At 37.4% G+C, this 25,167-nt stretch overlaps 1 protein-coding gene across 1 annotated transcript in view; it reads right to left on the bottom strand.

Moving 5' to 3' along the window:
• LOC140159658 (uncharacterized) overlaps positions 1–22,189 on the bottom strand; it is a 101,752-nt gene extending 79,563 nt beyond the window's left edge. The window contains exons 1-2 of the mRNA XM_072183153.1: positions 22,045–22,189; positions 17,249–17,325 (exon numbers count right to left, since the gene is read on the bottom strand). Of these exons, the coding sequence (XP_072039254.1) occupies positions 17,249–17,325; positions 22,045–22,189 (222 nt within the window). The remainder of the gene's footprint in view (positions 1–17,248; positions 17,326–22,044) is intronic.
• Positions 22,190–25,167: the final 2,978 nt, after the last annotated feature.

The raw sequence follows: 25,167 nt of genomic DNA, 5'->3' as shown, positions 1-25,167 counted from the left end.
TTAAAACAGGTTTTTATGTCTCTTTTGGGGTGCTAAATCTGCTAAAATGTTTGTCGTCCTGAAATTTTAACCAAAAGCACACTGACCATCAAGGCCCATGATGGGGTGCCGGTTGGTGGGGGTGGGGTGGGGGAGGCAGTGGATGCCAAGCACAAAAAATGATTTTAATAATTAAAATTATTGCCTTATTGATCTGCTTCACATATATTAACATCAGCCATATTGGTTATGTAATAAAGCCAAAAAACATTTCTTAAGAGTGTCTCTTGTGCATAAAAGTATAGGAAACTCAAAACGTTATAGCGTGTTTTTTGGAAGAAGGAAGCACTTTTTATTAAAAGTGTAGAACAAGCCAGGAGCTTTGAAATGTTCTTTTTAACCTCTGAAATGGCCTTTCCTGCATGTGGTGCAGGAACCCTCTGACCCCACCGGGACCCTTAAGCGGCCACGGACCCTCCGGCCGTGCTGGACAAGAGCTCCGCTCGATATGCTTAGAAAAAGCAAGTTCAGGATTCTTTTGGGTCAGATCCATGTGGCTAAATAGTAATTCCCAAAATTGATTGATGTACATGTATCATTGTATGCTCTGCAAATGAGATAGCTACCAACCGACCAGATGTACCATTGAATGTAATATGTCACACAATGATTTCACCTGTTGCACATTCGACTTTCACTGTCACCAAAAAGCACAGAGCCACAGTACCATTGGTGCTCTTGTTGGAAAGCTGAAGGCAAAAGCAATTTAAATAATACACATTTCAACTCATTGTACAGGGTGACCTTGAAGTTATACAGGGTGGAATAAAAAAATTCCAAATTAATGCATTGCTTATTACTAACTTGCAGATATAAACTGAAAGTAAACAACATTGATTTGGTTTGAGGTTAGGGGGAGCCTACTGACTTTGGAAGAAAAAAATCACAGCTGTTTGGTAGTCTCGAATACAGGGTGTCCCAAAATATGTTCAAATTGTTTTACAATTCAACATATTTTGAACTGAAACATTTACCCCTAACCCATACAGAAAAAGTAAGTCCATATTTAGATTCCTTATCAAATTTCCTCTCAGAAAATGTTTACTTTGACTCTGATAGGGTAAGTAATTAAAAATTTACAGCAAATTTTAGATTTTGAAGACATACGCATTGCTTACTACAGTGTTTAATATGAAAACGGGTAGTTTTGTACGTAAAAGTTTGTATTTTATAGACTAAACCAATCATAAAGAGTTCAAAATGATTAAAAACAATTAGCAGAACTAATAATCTTTCAAAAGAGCTCTTAACCATGTCTGTAGCCCATATGGATGCAAAGATATGATCAGTTGATTCAACGTGCACACACAAAATCTTTATTTCCCATAGACTTTGTTCATACCGCCACCGCCTCAACTGCCACCGCCTCAACAACCACCTCCACCATTCTGAACTCAAACAACTGTAACTCCACTATCTTAGCTGATAAACAATTCTCCTTTGGAGGTCTGTTAGGGCACTCATTTAGCTACAAACTGACACCAAACACACTACAATACCTTTTGTTTAAGCAGAGATATAACAATTTGAACGAGTCTTGATTTGGAAAAGCGTAACAAAACCACCATTTTTGGGTGGCGAGTTCAAAAGCGTGTGGCCGTGCTATATATGGAGGGATTTTCAGCGCCGTACGTCGAAAATCCGTCAGTGGATTCCCTGAGACCTCGCACAGAATAACTCAACCGGCATTATATACGGAGGGGAATTTCTGCGCACGTCTGCCGAAAATCCGTCAGTGGGTATTAAGATACAAGAAATATAACAAATAAAAAAAATTATAATAAATAATCATCGTACATGCACTGAAAGTAATGTTTTAATCCTAAGGTAGACCTAATCGTCTCAGATTATATCGCGCGCCAAAAATCCGTCAGTGGATTCCCTGTGACCGTCGCAGAATTAATTCCACCGGCGCTATAGACGAATCCATTTTCACGCATTCCTACACCTCAATGGCAGCCATAGCTGGGTCCCCTTAGGTGTATTCCACCTAAAATGTGAAATGACATGGCCTTGGCGGGGATATTAAACTGCATTCCATCACCTGTGTTACACCTACACCCCTACACAAAAGAATGATAAAGGTTTACAACACAATACTATTCAACACCAATTTTTAAGCGGATTTAATCCACCCAATTCGGCAGTAACAACACCAGTTTGGTGCAAACGGGACCCAGTAATGGCCGACTGAATTCTGACTATCACTTGGCTTGTTGGATTTGTTTATATATGGAGGGGAGTTTCTGCCTACGTGCGCAGAAAATCCGACTGTGGATTCATTGCGCCCACCGTGCGCAGTTCTTCTTCTTCTTCTTCCAATATAGTTAATCCACTATTGGAAGTTCTGCGGAGGGGTCGCAGAAGAGCCACTGGTGGATCATGGGGATACATACAATTCTATGAGAGATTATCAGAAATTTCTCCAAAATTTTAGAAAAAAGGGGTCTTTTGGTAACGGAAAACAAAAAAGGGGGTCATTGGGGGAGAGGAGTTCGGTAAAATAAAAAGGGGTTCATTGGGTGAGGCGAATTCTATATTCATAATAAGGCGCCGTCAGCAGTTTGCGATGTAATCGTGATGTATCATGGGAAAAGGTCGACATCAAAGTCCGCGCAGTACGAATATTACCATGCTATTACATAGGAACACGTGACAATATTTTTTTAGTTTGTCAAAATAAAGGTGTTACACGCGAATTGATACTCAATAATACTTAATAATGTGATTTGAAATGTGCACAATTAATTTTTTCTCTATCGATTTGCGTGTAATACCGTTATATTGACAAACTAAAAAATATTGTCACGTGTTCCTATGTAATAGCATGGTAATAATTGTATTGCGCGGACTTGGATGTCGACCTTTTCCCATGATACATCACGATTTCCCATGATACATCACGATTACATCGCAAACCGCTGGCGGCGCCCTTATTGCGAATAGCGAGAATTGAAAAATGGGGTCAATGTGGCGCACATCCCTGTCACCCATTTATTAGTGAGTGCCCCTCCCCGGAAGAAACTAGTTCCGAACTGTCAGTGAGTTTGCACGGCTGCATCGTCAGCATGGGTACAAATTGCCCTTTACCTGTGTGTATACGATCGCATTATGGTAACAACACACAATTTGATGCTGCCACTGCAAAATTGTTACTCTCAACTTCAGAAGAGAAGCACTATAATGCCTTGTACTATACTTTGTTCGCTTATACTTGGTAAAAACAAGATGCATAAACATCTTATATTGATATAGAATGGCATGCACATGGTCGGGCGAAGCACCTATGCTAGTTGCACGTAAACAAGTGTAAGTAAGCTAGTCATTCTTGCAAATTATAAGCCAAACAAAGTAGATGTTCTATCATGCTACGTACAAAGATCCAAGATCAGAAAGCCAGATATGGTGTACAATTCGCTACTTGCATGGTTCCGCCATAGTGCACAATGTACGGGGGGAGCCTCGAACTGGCAGCATACATGAATGGGAATTGAACTTGTTGTATAACATTCTGCGTAAGGTTATGTAATTCTTCCTTTCATGTATGCTGCCAGTTCAAACTCTCCCGTACATTGTGCACTATGGCGGAACCATGCAAGTAGCTAATAATGTTGATTTTCCAAACCTTTTATACCTGTGATTGGTACATACATGGCTGTAGTCAAAATAAGTTCATATTCTATACAATTTGTACAATATAAGCTATTAAAGTCAAAATAAAACAGAATTTGAAAAAGTAGTATGTTGTATTTTGTAATGCATTATGCAATGCTTGTGTCCTTTCCACATTAAGATAGGAAGACCAATGTCCTTGGCATTACTGAGTTCTCTGTATTTACTGCTGACCTGGATAGATAAGACCAAAAAATAATTCATTTCAATTGCTTGTCCTCGCCGGGCCCACCCTAATTTTAATAACCTGGAAAACATTTATTCTTTGGTTATTTTTTTTTAAACAGTTTTTTCACACACTTCCAACCTGTTTTAAGACATTCAAGATATACTACCGTCGCAAATTGATCCTGTACCATACCTGCACAGATTGCCCATACGCACATTGTGCATGCGCCGAGTGCCTATGTGCATACATGAACTGCACTTATTGCCCCTGTGCAAGTGCGCATACAGTACCTGCACAGATTTCCCCTGGATGTGCAGATACCCCTCGCATAAACCACCTGGGCAGATTGCACCTGTGAATACCTCACCTGCATATATCGTCCCTGTGCACATTGCGTATGTGTACATTTCGTAGATAAATATCCCAAATAGCATATGCCTAGATGTAAAACATGTTTTGGCTTTCTTATTTTAATCGACCAACCCGACCCTGTCTTCCACAGAGAGTGCGAGGACAAGTTTTATTTTTTGCCAAAGGAGCACCCAATGGCAAATCCAGCACCAGAAACACCATGTTAAACCAAAGGTAATTTTCAACTCTTCGGCACTTCTCGGTAGTAACTGACATGGTGATCTTGTTCTTCTTTGCAAACAGGGTTGGGGTAGCAAAGGTAATTTTCAGCTCTTCGGTAGTAACTGACATGGTGATCTTGTTCTTCTGCCAGGCTGGCCCTATTAGTCGGAATGAAAAAAAAAAAAACAAATATTGTAAATTAATTTATTTCAGTGATTCAATTCGTACACAATATTCCAACATGACATTGATAAATATTGATATTTACATGTACTAATAATGAATGTGTATTATTTGTTCGAGAGAAAGCAGACAAAATAATGCACGCACGCTGATGTTGATGCATCTAATATTCGGGCTTGTGCATTAGATGCGTCAACATCAGCGCAATTGCATTAGTTTTCCTAACTTATCCAGCAACAAATACATTAATCTATTTCATACAAGAGAAGAAAAAAAACTAAGATTCTTGCTGAAAATACAAATTATCACAGTATATGGGAAAATAGAAACAAATATAAATGCATCAACCCACCCGAAAAATGAATCCTAAGCGAGGTGAACGAACACGAAACGCTTCACGTAGTATGCAGAGTGCACATTAAACACAATCTATGCATTTCGCGTACTTTTCTAACAGTTTTTCTGATTGACTGCTTTGATAGGAGTGTATGAAAAGCTTTTGTTGTACTGCGTCACCACAATTGTGCACAATGCCACTAATCAAATATAGCGTAGCATCTCATGGGTGGGGTTCGGGGTCCCTGGAAGCTTGTGGTTTAGCCAGGGGTGACGCTAGAGGGGGGTATGGGGGTGCAACACCCCCCATACACAATTTTGTCGGCAAAAATTGACAGTTGTCGTCAAAACCATGTGATTGTCTGCAAATGTAGTCAAAGCTATGTGATTGTCGGCAAATTGCAAGAGACATAAGATTAAGGGGGTACTACACCCCTAGACAAATAATTGTGTCTATTTTTGCATTTTTCTAAAAAACTAACAACACAGTGGTAACTGTTAACTGGTAAAAGTTATGTATATAATAGGGGCAAGGAATCCAATTACTACACTGGAATTTCAGTGACCCAAGACAAGCGGTTTGTTATTTATGATAAGAATTAAGGTACCGCTAGGATGTACCTCGTTTCCTATCATATATACTGAACCGCTTGTCTTGAGTCATTGAAATTTCAGTGTAGTAATTCGATTCCTTGCCCCAATAATATACATAATTTTTATTAGGCAAAAAAAAAAAGGTTTGTCTCAAAGCTTGCGCGTGCGTTTGTAAAATCGCACGATTTGACAAAAAAGAAATGCAGAAATTTTTTATTTCAAACAAAAATTTTTTATAGTTTTTCCAGAAAAATCGGCGAAAATCAGACTTTTTGATCAAAATACCATGAAAAAAGTCGGAAATAAATTTTAAAAAAATCGCACTTCGCATTTGTTTTTAAATTTCTCGTGAGCTTTGAGACAAACCTTTTTTTTTTTTTGGCCTTACCAGTGTGTTATTATTTTTTGAGAAAAATGCAAAAATAGTCACAAATTTACCACAGGGGTGTAGTACCCCTTAATGTGTTACTGAAATAGTTGTTGTTACGTAATAGACATTGTGAATGTTATAGTAGTTACTAATTAAAAATTGGTCAAAAATATATCCGTCTGCAAAACACAGACCCCCCAATCATATTTCTAGCGACGCCCTGGTTTTGGCCACTGAAAGTGGTATAGGAAGGATCTCCTGGCATGTTTTATGTTTTCAAATATTTCAACAGACATAAAATACACTTCAAAATTGTTAAAAAACTTTTTTTTTATTTTTCTGATTTTTTTTTAAATCAAAGAGTATCATGCACTACTCAGGAACCTATGGCATGCCGCTATTCCTGCTTTAAAACAACAAGTCATTGAAAATACTTCATACACCACCCCCCATCAGGGCTGTCAACTCTCACGCATTGGCCGTGAGTCTCACGCATTGGGTCACTTTCTCACGGTCTAACGCCAAGGTAGTATAATCTCACGCCTAGGAAGTAAATCTCACGCAAAAAGCTGGATAATGAGTAAAATCGCACACATCGTCATGAATAATTTGTTACTCCTAATCCCCCCCCCCCCCCCCTTTTCACATTATCGAGCACCGTGGCTCAAATAATCGTGGTACAAAATGAACATTGAGTCGGCTAAGCCCGCACGCCTCTGTCTCACGCCAAGCAATTTCAAAAGTTGACAGCCCTGCCCCCCATGGTGATGGTCCTGAATTAAGTAATTATGGAATGCAAAAATATTCGCAGAAATAACTCACCTAAATTGTATCTTTGTTTACAAGTGTCGGTCTTCTCTCTGTCATGTCTTTTCTATGATTTGGACCAGTTCACCAGAGTATATGTTTTCAAAATCTGAAATAATAAATCCATACGTAGTATGTCAATGTCACTCAATGCTGGGTGTCAATTTGTTTGTGTTTTATTATTTCAGTGTTGTGAATATACTAGTACCAGCTAGTATATTCGGCTGAAATTAAAGATAACAACATTTTGTAGGCCTCAAATCCGGGGAGAGGGCACTAAACTTTAGAAGTGTCGAGTATGTGCCTATCGGCATCATGAAGTAGGGGCCTATCGGGTACAAAACATCTATTTGTTTGTGATATTTCAAGCGTTTTAAAATTTCAAAATAATCCCATTCAATTACACGGTTGACGATGAAAATTTAGTGAATTTAGAGAATGCAATGCGACCACCACCGGATTTCAAAAAAGGGGTCATCGAGTAGAAAATTTGGAAAAATGGAGCAAAATTCTTGTTCTTGTTCCAAATTTCCAATACCGGTACAAATTTGTTTCACATTCTACTAGGCTATGAGAGTAGTAGAGACCATTACGCTCTTGCAGGTTCCGCCATTATGCACTATGTGCGGGAGAGCCTCGAACTGGCAGCATACATGAATGGGAATTGAACTAGTCATAACGTTCTGTGTAAGGTTACATAATTCTTCCTTTCATGTATGCTGCCAGTTCGAGGCTCTCCCGCACATAGTGCATAATGGCGGAACTGCGTGCAAGTAGCGAATTGCATTCAAAATCTACATGTAGTCGGATTCGCTGAAGCAGTGAAGCATTATGCCGTGAAAAGCAATGTAAGTTCAGAAGTAAACACAGCCGATTCGACAGGCAATATCGGTTTAGGGTTTCTCTACGGAAGTCAATTTGTGCGAAATTACTTCCCACAATGCAAAAAAATATGCATATTGCATAACAAAGAATATTGATTAACCTCCGAACTGTATCTATTGTTAAATGCAAAACGCTTATTGCATTGTGGGAAGGAATTTCGCACAAATTGACTTCCGGTATCTAGAGAAACCCTAAATCCGCATATTGCATCAAAAATGTTGCTAAAATGACACTTTACTCAGCAAAATTTTAGACTGTCCAAAACAGGCAAATCTTGCTCAAAAGATACAGTTGACTAATCGAAATGACTTTCATCCACTTCAATATTAACAGAATAAATAAATTTCTGGTGCAAAAATTGCACTGTTGTCCGACTGAAAAACAATACCAACGCACTTTGGCAAGTAGCATCGAATACGTAACTATCGTGTGCAAATTTGAAGTTACTGGAGAACTCTAGCTTCGAATTTGCACAGGATAGTTACGCATTCGATGCTAGAGTGCTTTGCTATCGTTTTTCGGTCGGACAGCGGTGCTAGTTTTTTCACCGGAGGTTATTGATTCTGTTTAATGTCGAAATTTGAATGAAAGTTATTTTGATGAGTCGGCTGTGTTTACTTCTGAACTTCCATTGCTTTACACGGTGTCATGCTTCAGCGAATCCGACTAGATTTTGAATACAATGGTCTCTAGCCTAGAATGTGAAGCTACATGTATCGGTGAGCAAATTCTTGGCTAGACTTCTCGAGCAAATTCGAAGTTGCAACACGGCCCCAGAGACACTAGCCCAAGGTACTCGCACCTCCATCACTACCGATTTCCACTGTCCTTCTCCGTACAAAGGTCTGAGCCTATCTGGTCCAGGGTACACAGTATCAAATTTTATTAACAAAATATCACTTCTTCCTCACATGAAAATAAGACTTTTAAACAAAACATATTTGGTGCATGTGTGAAAATTTAAGGTAAGACTGTAAAATGACCAAATTTCAATTTGTGACTGTGACCAGTAGCGATCGTCACCATAACAACATTAATATCTCATAGTCTACAGATAACACGGTGGCCATGGTGGCGAATAAATTTCATTTTTTGCTGTGAAATGCAGATTTAATGAAGAAAAGAGATGCGCAGGAAGTCTTCATAGTGTTACATTGTATTTTTAAGGATTATAACCGGATTATAATCACAAAACTGAACATGCGAGTACTTTTGTGAATGCAGGGACGAACCTTTGAAATTACGACATGAGTTCACGGTTCAACTGCCTCAGTGCCCCGCTTTTTCCAATACTATGGAAGTCATGGCCCTATACATGTATGGCGAGGAAGGAACCAATAGGGCCATGATGTGTCGGGCTACAGGGACATCAGCTCAAGGGCTGATCTGGGCTTTCCTGTGTATAAATAAAAATGAAATGAAATGAATAATTCTAAAAGTAAATTGTCATATGAAATATGTACAAACTTCAAGTACATGTCGACTGGACTGCATAAAATAAAATATGGTTCCTCTTTTGCTCTTTTGTTTGATAAAAACTCAATGTTGTGTGGTGTTGTGTCTGCATTTATGAGCGACTGGGTTAAGTAACAACACGACGAAAAGACAAATAATTTTAAGCTTACCTTCCTTCATCATCATGTACTGTTTACATGACGGCATCATGATGATCTACATCATGTATGACTGTCGCTGTCAAGTGTCATAGCTGTGACTGTGTATAATGTACACAGTCGGTGTAGGTAATATAAATCTCAGCCGCCGCAAAGGCAAAGCAAATTTATGCTCCATTCGTTGGCCAAGGCATTTTCAATACGAAAACAGCTGATTAAAAATCGAAAAACATGTAAACACAACAATGGCCTAGTCTCCGCGACCGGCTTGATTCTGCTCACTACAAATACACGTACGTTTTTGCGACATGAAACAGAGACTAGATTGGGCGCATACAATCTGAGACAATCCGCCCAACATGCCCAATGAATCGAACACACGATTTCGCCAAATTTGGCGGCGCTATATAAAAAATCGCGTTCGGACAGGGGTGTACTAGGAACATAAGATTTGTTTTGTATTTTTTGTGTTTTGATACCAAGTTGACGCTTTCAAAAATACCAATTTTTGACTAACATACAGGTTAGGGGTACAAAATGCCAATTTTAATATGCCCTTTTTTCTATTTTTGATCAAAACACAAAAAATACAAAACAAATCTTATGTTCCTAGTAACGTTAGACTACATTCTTTCAGATGCAAAAGACTAGAAATTCATATCTGGTGTACACCTAAAGTTATTAGGGGTCAAAATTTGCTTATTTTAAGCGCCATTTGTGGCTGAACCACTTTAGGGGGGCTAAAATTCTGTAGGGGGTCAAGAAATTTATCTTCTTTTGTATTGCTCATAGACATTGGCACATGCTTAATCCATTCTGAATATAATTAGGACCTATAAGTACACTGTGACATTATCATGGGTCCTTCAAAATCAAAAATAATTTGATTGAACAGTACAAAGTGCTGATTTTGACCCCCTGAAATCCAAACGAAATTCAGAAATTCTTTTTTTTTTTTGGCATTAGGCATTTCAGACACAACCAGTGAGTGACAACATTCACCAAGAGGATCACAACTGATTCAATTAAGAAGAAAATGCCCATCAAAGAGAGCACTTTGTCATTTAGCCCACTTAAATTCCCAATTTTGGTCAAGGTAGCCAAACTTTGACGGCCCGTCATTCGCAAACGAAATGGAATTTGAATTTTTTTTTTTGACCTCACCTAGGGATCCATGAAAAGTAACTTTGTTTGAGCCAAAGGAGAGCAAAATCCAAGAGGGTGGGTGTACACTCAGTCTGTTATGGCATGGACTGACTCAATAGGATTGGATCATCAAGGTCATGCTTACATGCGAGTTTACATGCAAGTCTTGTTCACACTGGCCTTGCATTCTAATGTAGCTCGCTACATGTAAGATATCTTACATGTAAAATCGTCACTTGTAACTTGCATGTAGCTACATGCGAGTGCGTTAAGACGAGCACTACATGCAAGTTTACTTTTGAATGTAGTTACAAGCGACTTTACAAGCGATCGTCTGAACAAGCCTTATAATACTAGGCAGGCCCTTGACCTTCATATCGATCCTACTGATTCTAAACTTGCTAAAAACACAATTAAAACCAAAGGCCCAATGACTTTGAACTCATTAAATAAAACCATTAAAAATTGCCTCTCCCTTGCCTCATTCAAAAAATCCCTTAAGAAATATATTCTTGCTCAATACAACTCTATTGAGACCATCAACAAGTACGCGCCATTAATTTAGGTCATTATTATTGTTATATTCTTATGTTCTGCCTCCCCCGCACCGTAATTTTTCTTTAAATACAATCTTGTTCCTAAATCTTATTCACACATAATTACTATTTAATTTTACACACGGGTACCTAGTTTTTCTGTTATCAAATTGTATCTTTTTGCTATTATGCTTTCTATATATATATGAAGCATCTTCCATGGTATAAATGTTTAGTGATTGTATATACCTTTGTTTTTCTTTTCTGTTTTTGTTTTTCCTTTGAATTTATGGACTATTATGTATATTATATAATACCTATTCCAATTTTGTATTTTTCTTTCTTTTGTAATTATATTTATATTAGGCTCTATATGATATTTTGGGGTGCCACCTAACTCACGCTATGCGTTCTAGACTAGCATCCTTAATGTCTCTTTCATAATTATGATATGTCACCGCTTATTATTATTATTATTACTATTACTATCAATATTACAATTATTATTATGATCATTATTATTATTATGTAGGCCTATATTTGTGAATTTGTATGTTTGATTAATATCGAATTGATTAATTCGAATTAAATAATTCTTCGAGTGGCCATGGGCAGCGCCATTAGACATGTTACATGACTACCAAGTGACAGGTGATGGACCGTACACATACACAAGAATAGGCACTTTTTTGATAATTTTCATCAAGGTTACTCAAAACTTACCTAGCTAATTTATTATACAGCAGGGGTCTCTGTCTTTTTATTAAGTTATGGAAAACTTAATTTAAAAAATATTTACCAACAGAAATAAAAATCCATCGACAGATAGTCTTGTTATGCTCTCACAAACTTAGAAAAAAATCTGAAAAATCCAAAATTTTGGTCTACAAATTGACCAAGGTTACTGCTGTCCCATTCAAAAGCACAGGAAAACCACCCGCAGCATTGAGGTCAACTTTCTAGACTTCCTGTCTACTGGCAGTAATGGCTACTACCCAGTGCTAACATCAATGAATTGTTTAAAACGAATGAATAAATTCGATATTATAGACTGTAGGTTTGGCAATTTGGTTCATTTTCTTGTGACACTATTTTGTTGAATTTGTATGTTTGAGATGGAACCAAATAAATGAATCTGAATCTGAAATCTGAATCTTTTTGTTTGTAGCTTTTGACCATCCATGATTGAAGAAAGGTAAAGGTTGGTCAGTTTGACAGTTTTATTATTTTTATTTCAACATGTAACTGTCGATAAACTCAATTGGAATTGCTCAAAAATCCATATGTCTATGTCTGACTGCAGGCATGCTGGCATGTGTAAGAACACTCATTTTATTCATTTTGATACACCCTGTATCTGCCCACCTGTACACTGCAAGATTAATTGATGAAATGCAGGTATTCAAAGTCACAGCATCATGCAAAATAATTTTAAGTTTATATTATTTAAGCCTTGACAATTTTGTGTTCAGGTTGAAATGTATTCTGTTTATAATATAGCATAATAATCTGATAAGGCCAAAAAAAACAAAGGTTTGTCTCAAAGCTCACGAGAAATTTAAAAACAAATGCGAAATGCGAGATTTTTTATATTTTTTTATTCCCGACTTTTTTTCATGGTATTTTGAGAAAAAAGTCTGATTTTCGCCGATTTTTTCTGGAAAAAACTAAAATTTTTTTTTTTAAATAAAAAAAATTTCCGCATTTGTTTTTTGTCAAATCGTGGGATTTTACAAACGTGTGCGCAAGCTTTGAGACGAACCTTTTTTTTTTTTTGGCCTAATAGAAAGTAGAAAAAAAGTAGAGAGTTTTATTTTAACTTCTACACTACACAACATTTTAATTTTTGTCAGGGTGTGTTTTTTTGTGGATTTTGAATTTGAGTGTATATAGTGGTCAAAATAACATTTAAAGTAAGAAGGTTATCCCTGGGCTATTCTATTTATAATCCACACTACCCTGTATATGAATTTGGAAATAACTTCCACAGGGGGAGTATGAATTTCAAATGGAAGTAGCACATTAGGTAACTCGATTTTGAAATTCACCCTCCCTCTGTGGAAGATTCAGGTTGAATCTTTCTCAGGTGTATGAAATTCAAATGGAACTGCCTAATGTGCTACTTCCATCTGAAATTCATACTTCAAGATATTTCCAAAATCTTCCACAGGGGTAGTGTGGATTTCAATTGGAATAGCCTATTACCATTATTACTATCTGACACTATATGATGTTGACAATAATCAAATTCTTTTATTACAATTTCACTCAGTACTAGACTCATCGACTGACAAGATGTTAATTTAGACTTCAATTTGATGACCTTAAAGGGCAGGTCTATTGCAAAAACAAGTTTATCTCTATTCGAAGAGAATAATTATTACAGTACAAGTTGACACTTGTTGCAATTTTTTATGCGTATTTCTCCTGAAAAAGGAGAAATTGTGTGGGTAAAGTTCAGCCTCGTCGTGTTCTTCCCCGTTTGAGCGTAAAAAGTAAATGAAGCGGACACTATATCATGCTCTCATCATACAATCACAATCACTTTGACAAGTTTGACATTAGCAACAATGAGTTGTACTATTATTTACCATAACAATGCTGCATAACAATATGCAGACTATTGTTCTCATTTGGGAAACAAAGCATCACACAGTATTGTTACTATGCATTTGCTTTGTAATATTTCATCCAACTGAAACTATAATAACTATAGCATATTGCAATATCGCACAGGGAAATCGGATACATGAGTTTGTGGACTTAACACGGTTTATATGCTAGTCTCAGATCACGCTGAAATTCTAAGCTCAAATTACCTTTTTATTTTTTAGCCCGAATATATCTCATGATATTGATATACATATGAATTGTAATATCACAATTTACTAATATATAAAAAAAGAAGCGGCTGATTTTATCCATATGTTTAAAAAACATTTAATTTGTAATACTTAATTCAGAGTTTTTTCTGTGAACAACGACAGTATACGTTCTGTGCATTGAGAATGTTTATAGTCCCTTCTCGCAGAGCAGGCACAGTCATTTCATGACGTCAATTTTTTTCTAGGCCAAATCTGTCTCGTTCGAAGGACCTCATGATCGTGCCGTTGATTTCTGCGGAATATCAATTTTAAACGTCTTATTTTCTCAAAAAAGAGCCATTTTCATTGTCCTCATAATATTACCTTGCCAACAGTGTTCGAAATTTTGGTCGTCCGGTTGCCCGGGACAACTAAAAAAGTCGCCGGACAACCAAAGATACTGATTCTGTTGTCCGCCGGACAACCATAAATTTGTAGCCAAAACTCACCTTTGTATGTGTATCTTTAAATATTCCAAGATCGGACAACCAAAAACTTAGACGGACAAATATAAATTGTAACCTGGTTGTCCGTGGGACAACCAATTATTTTTCCTTAATTCGAACACTGCTTGCCAATGATATGTTGTCCTTGTCCAAGCAATATACCTGACCTTTAAGGCTGATGTAAGGTGATTCTTAAAATAACATCTTTTATCATTAAAGCAATGTGTTTGTTTGTTTGTTTTTTATTTGGCAAAATCATTAGAGAATACAAAAACAAATGATAGAGACAGAAAAATCATTACAAAGCACATCAATGTGACACGATGTTAATTTAAACTTCAATGTGATTCTTAAAATAATATCTTTTATCATTAAAGGAATGTGTTTGTTTGTTTGTTTTTATTTGGCAATATCGTAAAAACAAAAACAAATGATAGAGACAGAAAAATCATTACAAATCATATGAATGTGACAAATAAATTAAAGCTTAATTAAATCCAGCCACAAAGCCATTTGAGATCAGGACACACGGACAAAAAAAATGACAAGCCGGGATAACGCAGGAAAAGGCCAGCTTAATTCCGATGGGGTCCCCAGAAAAGATGAGAGAACAAAAGGGAAACAAACAAGAAATGTCTTTAAAAAAGACAATGCCTCAAGAGATTCCAGCGGTGACCTTTTATTATTTGTTTATAAGAGATACTTGAAATGCCAGCTTTAAGCCGGGTTTAAGCCATCTTGAAATGGTAATCCTGCAGATAATTCTGATGTATTTAAGGGTATACGAGGTATTGTTGGTCGAAGCAGCCACAGATTAATTTATCACAGGTATTTTTCTATCAATTTGGCCATTTGTCTGCATATTATTAATAATAATAATAATACAGACTTAGAGAGCACTTTTTAAAGGAAGAAACAAAGCACTATGGAAAAGGAAATGCAAGAGGGAGGAAACATTAGGTGAATAAGTGGGAAGGCAGACCATTCCATAGAACAGGAGCAATGATGGAAAATGCTCTGTCACCAGCCAATTTGTGGGATCTCGGAATGGAAAGGCAAGTGGCAGCAGTAGAGCGCAATGAGTATATACCCAGAAGGGTATGTGATCACACACCACCAAATCTGACTCCCATAGAGATATGTGCTAAATTTGGAGTGACTCAGTTTTAAACGACAGCTATGATGGTTGAAATCAGCCCTTGCCTGATCCCTCTGGCTGGGAAAAACTTGCCTGATCCCATTGGCTGGGAAAAAATATAGGTTGACCGTCATTATTTTTTACAACTGCCCCTCGAAGTCTATGATGTCCAGGAATTGCCTATTTTACATGCAAAATCATGTCAGTGTTTCTGTAAAGAAAAGGCTGCTTAAAATTATTCAATCTCTACCATCTGTGGTACACTTGGTAAAATTGAAGAGAACTACAACTTTTCCTTCAAATATACCAGTGCTAAGGTGAGTTATGACCCAAAATGTGTGTTTGAGTGCGAGATTACATTTCGTAAAGTGACTTAGGCCCATTCACAAATATAGGCCTACATAACATTATTTTGTAAGCTCACATCATCAGTGGCAATTTGTGCAAGAAAGCTGGTTAAAAAATTTTCAAACAGAATCAGTGTGTCTCTGACATCTGCTATCTACTGAAGATAGCTTAGGCTTAGGCTTACATCAGTTTACAGTCAAGAGTGACAAGCAGCCAGGCAGACACACAGAAACAAAGAAACATGACCACAAAGCCTGATAATAAGTGTTGAATATGGCCTATTAGTGAAATCATAAGCCTACCGCCCAGCTTAACTGATCCACAGGCCCATTTTATGAGCTCCGACCAGTGCCCTAGCCCAGAGTGCCACCATACTGATCTCTTCTCCATCTGGCACTGAGTCATTGCATACCATTGATGATACATATTATGATTGTAAACATTACATGGGCTACCAGTAGTAAAATCATAAGCTTAGCCTGACCCCCCACACACACACCCCCACACACCATAAGCTTACCTGATCCAGGCGCCTATTTAATGAGTTCCGACCAGTACCCTAGCACCTAGACTATGCCATAGTCGAATTTTATTAAAAATATGTAATTATTAGTCATGATGAACCCATTTTCGTTGAACTCAAAATTATACTGATGTTTATTAAAATTAAAGTATTCAATAGTAAAATGGTCATAAAGAATTAAGAATATCAGATGATTAGTGACAATAAAAGTAATTGAATGCAACATTATCTTGCATAATTATAATGGCTCACTTTAATACTGAACAATTCTGATTTTGGAATCTACCAGTTTATTGATAGCGAACCACGAAAATCCAAATATGGTCTTTGAATTTTAAGCAGAACTTTGCCCCGGGACTTTGCTCTCTGAAAACACACTGTCAAGCATACTTGTTTATCAGTCCATTAACCACAACTACTAAGCATGGTATAGTACAAGACGTGCTAGATGTTTGATGAGAGATTAACTTTTGGGTCAACACAAAAGCGCCGCAAATACCACAGATAGTTGTGTACGGTGTAGTTAATGGTAATGGCGCGGGCTCGGAAGATTTAAACCATAGCGAGATATGGGCGACCAATCACAAGGCAGATCCATTTAAAGATGCATTACATCATGGCCAATTTTAGTTAGGCCAGAAATTGGCCTAACTCTCCATAGAGTCCCGTGTTAACAATCTTAACCGCAAGGCAAAGTCAGTAGTCCACTTGGGAAGCTAACAAACAGAGGGAGTGCGGTGACTGAAAAGATCAGATACAGATGTGAAAATCTATCAGTTGCACACAAATCAATAAATCAGAGTTTTATGCTTAAATGTAATAGCCAGAGTATGCAAAATGGGCAAGTGGACTACGGAGAAGTCTACCTAGCACCATACTGATGTCTTCTCTATCTGGCACTGAGTCGTTGGTTTATGCCACTGGACACTTACATTCACTTGTGTTCAGGGGGAAGCTCATGGATCTACCCTTGTCATCACCACCATCATCAAAATAATTGGCTTACCTTGTGTGCATACGCCAAATGCCATGTAACATTCACCATCTGCCCAGGTATAAATGTTGTCAATGGACTCCCAGGATCTGTGTAAAGAAAATATGTAATATTTCATGTTTGATTTGTGTTTTTTCCTCAACACCCCCCTCCCCATCTGAATCAGGCTTTGCCGTTTAAGGAGAGCTAGAGCGATTGCTCCCCATCACTCCCATCAAATAAAGCTGAGAGCTTTTTATTGCTCACCTACCTTTGGTGTAACAATAATAACTACATATTATACAGTACAGTAAAAATGCTCTCCTGTTGCACTCAAGGAGAGCGATTAAAAGCTCCTCTGCAAATATTAAACAGCAAAGCCATCCTGTCCATTTTTACTTCCATTCATTTAATTCATTTTGTTTCATCCATTCACTAAATTATTTGTGGCAGTGTATCTGCTATTAATAGATACATGTGCATATTCTTCCAGTGGCAAAATTTGGTGGTGGCGAGGGCCTGGGGTACCTTCTTGGTGGGAGGGCACCAAATTGAACAATTCAGCACCACTTAAGATCAATTCTGTACCCCCTCCAAGCGGTGAAAGTCAAGATGTGCCCCCTCAAAAGTGGAATGTTTTTCAAAATGAAGCCCCAATTGAAGGGAATTGGAGTACATTCACCTCCCCCCCCCCACATTATTTGTTATAAGGAGCTGTCCAATAATTATGAGCCCTAGTAGCTCCTAGTGGGAGGGTAAAATTGGGGGGGGGGGGGGGGGCAAGAATCATCATCATCACCATACTATCATTATCGTCTACATCATCAATATCCTTTTATCAGTCAACATTAATGAGTATATTTTCACGGGAAAATTTTCTGGACACGTGACCAATGGGTATCAATGTAAGTGTGACCTCAAGCCTGATCTCTGACCCCCGGCGGTGACCTCGCTATTCAAGTCTCAGTAATTTTGAATTAGAATAGTATTCTTGGCTGCAATTTTGGTAGAAATTTGTGTCTTGCAAATTTATTAAATATCATGCAATCTTAATTTCTTCACAATATCATCAAAACGTAATTTCAAAAATATCTACCTACGGAAAAAAATATTTATCTACGGAAACTCTTACCATAATATTATTAACTTGCGACAAGTTACTTATTTTGCATAAAAGGAGGAATTCTTCCTATTCAAATACATTGGTAGACCACCCGCTGTGCTCGGGGTCACATTCCATAATGCTAACATGTCTGCGCCCATGGGTGTCACATGTCCAGAAAATTTTCCTGTGAAAATGTACCTATTAATTCTGACTGTTTATATCTTAGGCATCATCATCACATCATGATCAGCAACTGATCACCATCAATGCCACCCAGGGGCATAGCCAGTGGGGAAGGCAAATCCACCCAACAGAAATTTTTCAGGCAAATAATTGGGTACTTTAAATTGTTGGCGTTCTAGAAACCTTTCTATGATTGGAAAAATCTGTGTTATTAAGTCCCTTCTCCTGCCTCAACTTTTATTTTTATTTTCAGTTTTGTCTATCAAAATTCCTAAATCATTTTTTAAACAACTTGAGAAATTGTTTTTCAAATTCATTTGGAATGGGGGTAATGATAGAGTCAAAAGAAAATGCTTGTGCAATGATTATTCATTATGTGGTCTTTGTATGATTGATCCTTATAATTTTGCCATTGCACAGAAAATGACTTGGGTTAAACATTTGCTTGACAATGACTATAAGTCTTTGTGGAAATCAATTGAGTTAATAAAAATGGATGATTTGTATGGTGATATCCTGTGGCATTCATATGCTCCTGAAAGAGTGTTGAAACATTTACAGAGTTCTCAATTAGCCATTCACTTAGAACCTGGTATTATTATAGAGAAAGTGCTGTTAAGTTATTGTTTGATGTTAGTTTTTCAGACCTTGGAGCTTGTCAGTCCTTATGGTATAATAAAAATATTAGATCAAAATCAAAACAGAACTTTTTTTACAAAGAATGGTGGGACAATGGTATTTTGTTTGTTAGTGACTTAATTAATCCTCCTCTCCCTGATTTTAAGCTTTTTGAAGAATTAGTCCTTGATTTTGATATTTCGCGACGAGGTAGACAAAAATATAATTTTCTAATGAAAAACATTCCCAGATCATGGTTCGATAATCCAACCGCTGAAATTACTCATACTATTGTTTTTGATCGTATTGTAGAAGATCTTTTCAGAAATACAAAAGTTCCCAAGTACACTGCAAATGTTCCCGAACATGTGACGCCTCTCAGACGCGTCCGAGGTGTTCATAATTGTCTCTTTAGAACACTAGTGTATTTGAAAATATGATAAGCCTTGCACATTAGTGTTCTTTTAGTATAATGTAGAACACATCGTATTGATCAGACATGTCACAAGTGTTCTGAATGATTATATTGAATACTGGTATTCAAAAATGGAACGGATGAGCAGATAGAGGCGTTGGAGAGCTGCGACGTGTCAGCGAGAAATACACAGTGCTCCTTTGAAGGAGGGATATAAGTAACAACAACCATGGCGATGAAACGTGGAAACGCGTCCGGGAAACGCTATAACAAACTGTCTTTTCCAAGACAAATGGTATGATAGTGAGAGTAAATTCGAAGGATTTAGAGAAGAATGAAATTCAGGGCAACTTTGGGAGCGACTTCGGAGCCCGTATATCTGTGGACAGCGATGAACAAGCATAGGAGAGACACAAGAGGGTGACTATGGCGGCGATTTTAATCGCAGGAAAATCGCATTGAGATGCGTTGCGCTGTCAGCCGGGAGATACGATCGGCGAGGGTTCGAGCCTTGGGCTTGCCTTAGGTGAAAACTCTCTGATTTCATCTCTCGAATTCTTGAACACCGCCATTATCTTGTTTATACTACCATGTATTTGTTTATTGTCGAGTAATGAGATTTTGAAAATGTATAAATAAAGGTTGAACACCAGCATTCTGAAAATCAATGTTTGAACATGTGTCATGTGTTAAAAAACTGTTACATTTCTTTCATGTGTCCGAGGTGTTCATAGATAGTAATTTTGAACACCAGAGTTTAAAGGATTAGAACATGTTACACTAGTGTTCTGAGGTAATAACACATGTGTTCTCTACATTAACACTAGTGTTCTCTAAATAAGTTGAACACGTGTCATGTGTTAAAAAACTGTTACATTAATGAACGCGTTCCATGTGTTCTGGCCAATTTACAGTGTACACTTATTCTGTTATGAATGAAAAGTGTATTCCTGAAAAACGTATGAGTGATTGGAGTGAGTTGGTGGATGATCTTGAAGCAAGTTGTGATTCTTGCGAGGATTGGGAAATAATTCACCTTAATAATTTTAAATGTTCTATTGACACTCGTCTCCGTTCATTTTATTTCAAGATATTTCACAAGGCTATCGCCTTCAATGACTTTCTTTTTATAGATCAAAAGAAAGGATTCCCCAAAGTGTTCCTTTTGTGATAAGATGTCTGAGACAACTGTTCATGTGTTTTGTGACTGTGAAGTTGTCAAACCAATTTGGAATGAGCTTATTTCTGTAATTGTTAACAAACATGATATTGATTTTTCCTGTTCAAAATTTAATAAAATGTTTGGTGTCCCAGGTGATAAATTCCTTACTCATTTATTCCTGATTTTAAAATATTATATTTATATTTGTAAATTTCAAAATAAAAAGCCAACTTTTATTGGATTTAGGGCCCATGTTAAATTTAATAGGAAACAGAATACTTTATTGCCAAGGAAAAGACAAGCTTTCTGCCCATTTCCGTAAATGGAGGTTTGATTTGTAATTTTTGCTGTATCTATTTCGTTAAGTTTTGATGGCTGCATGATCCATGCTATGAGGTATGCTATGATTTTTCAACATTTGTTGCTGGATTGTATCACTAGTGTTAAATTTGTGCATTTTTTGTTTGTTTTTGGTGATCTTTTGTGATTTTTTTTATGATTGCTTTGTAATTCTTTTTTGTGTGATATCTTATAAAAATAAAAAACACAGAAACATAAAAAAAAATTTTCAGGCAAAGAGTAATGTGTCCTTAAAAAATCACTAAAAATGGGGCAAAGAATTGACAAATAGGGACAAAAATTTGGCTTCTCACACAAGTGGGGGCCTATTGATCAACTTTATCATCCTCAATATCATGCTAATCATCATCAGTGGCGTAGCCAGTGGGGGAACCAGGGGGGCCGGTGCCCCCCCGCTCGTCATAGGCGACAGTTCATGTAAGGCCGTCGGTAGACGGAAGGCGTTGTTGCAAAAAAAAATTGGGTTAACAATAGACTATTTTCCATCCAGGGGACAGAAAATGAGGAGAATTGTAACGAAAATGATGAAAAATTGACAATTGCACATAAAAAATATGTGTTTTTATGTTAGTAGCGCCTATTATCCTTTTTTTTTTTTTTTTTTTTGCTCTTCACTTTTCAAACCATGCTAAAAATTTTGGGTCAACAAATCACAACTTCCGTCGGTAACAAATATTTCCGTCGGTACATTTACAAGTTGTGCCCCCTCGGTTCCAAAATCCTGGCTACGCCACTGATCATCATCATCATTTGTGCAATTATCATCATCGTCATCATCATCATCATTGTCATCATCATCGTCATCATCATCATCATCATCGTCATCATTATCATCTTCATCATCATGGTTTGTGCAATTATCATCATCGTCATCATCATCATTGTCATCATCATCATCGTCGTCGTCGTCGTCGTCATCATCATCATCATCGTCATCGTCATCATTATCATCATCATCGTCGTCGTCATCATCATTATCGACTTACTTGATTGCATTCCACAAGCTCCAGTAGTTCGAACATTATCCAAGAAATCCACATCATATTTCCTCGCTGGAGGAAACGTAAATCTGACATGAGCTGAACACAGGACCACTAAACTGGCGCCAAATAAAAGTTTCACAATCATCATAGTGACTGCAGGATGGGAAACTAACATGCGGTTGTTGTGGTGGTGATTGGTTCACTTTGGTGCCCAAACTGGTGATGGTGCCAACAAATCAAGAATTCCTTAAATATCTGATGATATTCTGTCACTTTCCTGCAGGCTCTAAAACTGTTCAACACTGTGTCAGTGTTTACTACTCGATGTCAGTCGATGAAATAAAATGAAGCATCCAGCATTTATTCTACTATTCAGCTGAGTCTGCGTCAGAGAAGCGTGGAAACGTTAATTAATTTATATCGAATTTTTCTAAATGTTTTCCCTGCAGTGTTTCAGTCATTGTGAGTGCAGCCTGGACATTGACAGTTTTCAGAGTGCTAGCACACCATCAATGTTTCCGATATGTATTTTTAGTGAAAGTTTCAAAAGAGGGGGTAATACAGTGAGTGAGGCAACTTTCTGTGTGAATATAAGTTAAAGGTGGGTAACCTGATTGACAATCTCATCCCCCACTTTACCACATCAAAATGCTGATTTTGGTATCAGATAAAAGCTCATATTTTTCTCATAAACATATTGAAATTTGGCGTTCCAAATCGGTATATTTCCGAAGAAATCATCAAACAAGGCGGTTCTCGAACCACGAGTCTCCCCTTCTTTCGCAACTGCCTGCTTTCGCGATTACTTTTGGTAGAAGTAAATGAACCTGCAACCCATGGTGACCCCGAAATGGCCTTCCAAACATTTGGCTCTAAATGTTGACTGTACCCACAAAGTAATTTAACCTAAGATGACTCCTGGATGACCTCGGATGACCCCGAAATAACCTTCCAAACATTTGGCTCTAAATGTTGCCTGTACCCACCAAGTTTCATGCACATACGACAGTTTTTAGTAATTTGACCTCAGATGACCCCTGGGTAACCTCGGATGACCACAAAATGACCTCCCAAAATTGGACTCTTAACTGTTGACTGTACCCACCAAGTTGTATTCCCATACAACAAATTTGAGTAATTTGACCTTAGATGACCCGTGGGTGACCATGGATGACCCCGAAATGACCTTCCAAAAATTTGACTCTAAATGTTGACTGTACCCACCAAGTTTCATGCCCATATGACACTTTTTAGTAATTTGACCTCAGATGACCCCTGGGTGACCCTGGATGACCCCAAAATGACCTAAAACTTTGGCTCTAAATATTAACTGTACCCACCAAGTTTCATGCCCATATGACAGTTTTTAGTCATTTGACTTCAGATGACCCTTGGGTGACCTCGGATGACCCCAAAATGGCCTTCCAAAATTTTGACTCTAAATGTTGACTGTACCCACTAAGTTTCATGCCCATACGAGTTTTTAGTAATTTAACCTCAGATGACCCCTGATGACCCCGAAATGACCTTCCAAAAATTTGGCTCTAAATGTTGACTGTACCCACCAAATTTCATGCCCATACGACAGTTTTCAGTAATTTGACCTCAGATGACCCCTGGGTGACCTCGGATGGCCCAAAATGACCTTCTAAAACTTTAGCTCTAAATATTAACTGTACCCACCAAGTGTCATGCCCATACGACAGTTTTTAGTCATTTGACCTCAGATGACCCCTGGGTGACCTCGGATGACCCTGAAATGACCTTCCAAAAATTTGACTCTAAATGTTGACTGTACCCACTAAGTTTCATGCCCATACGACAGTTTTTAGTAATTTGACCTCAGATGACCCGATGACCCCGAAATGACCTTCCAAAAACTTGGCTCAAAATGTTGACTGTACCCACCAAATTTCATGCCATATGGCAGTTTTCAGTAATTTGACCTCAGATGACCCCTGGGTGACCCCGGATGACCCCAAATGACCTGAAAATCTAATCAGGTTGAGAACCTCTGGTCGCGCTACTCCCCACCAAGTTATGTCACTGTACCCCATACGGATCTCCAGATAATTTGTTCATAGGGTATTTTGCTTGTTTTCTTCTGCCTTACCCCCTTCCTCCTCCCCCTGTACTGCCCATCCTGCCCTCTCGCACTTTCCCCCCATCACTGAGCAGCTCGACACACTTGCACCTATCACTGTTCAAAATTACAGCTTGATATGTCAACGCATGGCGAAATACATAGCCTGAGAGCAACTTAATCCAATTTCAAGAAAACATTTGACCTCAAATGACCTATGCCCACGCAGAAATTTTTATGTCAAATATCTATCAAAAGTATATCAAAAATATGTTAAATGGCATGTTGATACAAATTTGATATATCAAAACTATGTCAAATAGATTTTGACATATATTTGATTGTATCAAATATGTGTCAAAAAAAATTGAAGTATGTCAAAACTATGTCAAATTTAACTTAGATTCTCAAATGAAAAGTATGAGGGTCAAATTTGTGTCAAAATTGTGTCAAATCTGTGTCAAATTTGACTTTAAAATTTTTTTGTATGTCAAATTTGTGTCAAAATTTACTTAGTCATTTTCCTGATACTTTCAGTGTGTCAAAATTATGTCAAATCCAACTCAGAAAAAATTTTTGTATGTCAAATTGGTGTCAAATTTTACTTAGTCATTTTCATGATAATTTCATTGTGTCAAATTTGTGTCAAATTTTACTTAGCCATTTTGTTGATAATTTCATTGTGTCAAAATTGTGTCAAATCCAACTTATACATTTTACTGACCAAATGCATGTACATTGTAAAATGAAACATTGTTTTATCTTTTTTTAGCATCATTGAATTTTTAGAATCAAACATCATGATCAGTAGAGAATATGAATTTAATGACCGCATAGAATATTCACTGTTTATCATGGTTTATTGAAACTACATATCAAGATATAAGATCAAGATCTGACATGATATAAGGCTTTGTAGAATGTTAAAGAAACTGAACAAAAGGTGTTGTTCAACAATGTTTTAATATAAAATAATTCACTGACGTTTTGTACGACACGTCAGTGAATTATTTTATATTAAAACATTGTTGAACAACACCTTT

Source organism: Amphiura filiformis, chromosome 8 (genome assembly GCF_039555335.1).
Source record: "Amphiura filiformis chromosome 8, Afil_fr2py, whole genome shotgun sequence".
NCBI lineage: Eukaryota > Metazoa > Echinodermata > Ophiuroidea > Amphilepidida > Amphiuridae > Amphiura > Amphiura filiformis.
This window is presented reverse-complemented; position numbering and strand designations above follow the sequence as displayed.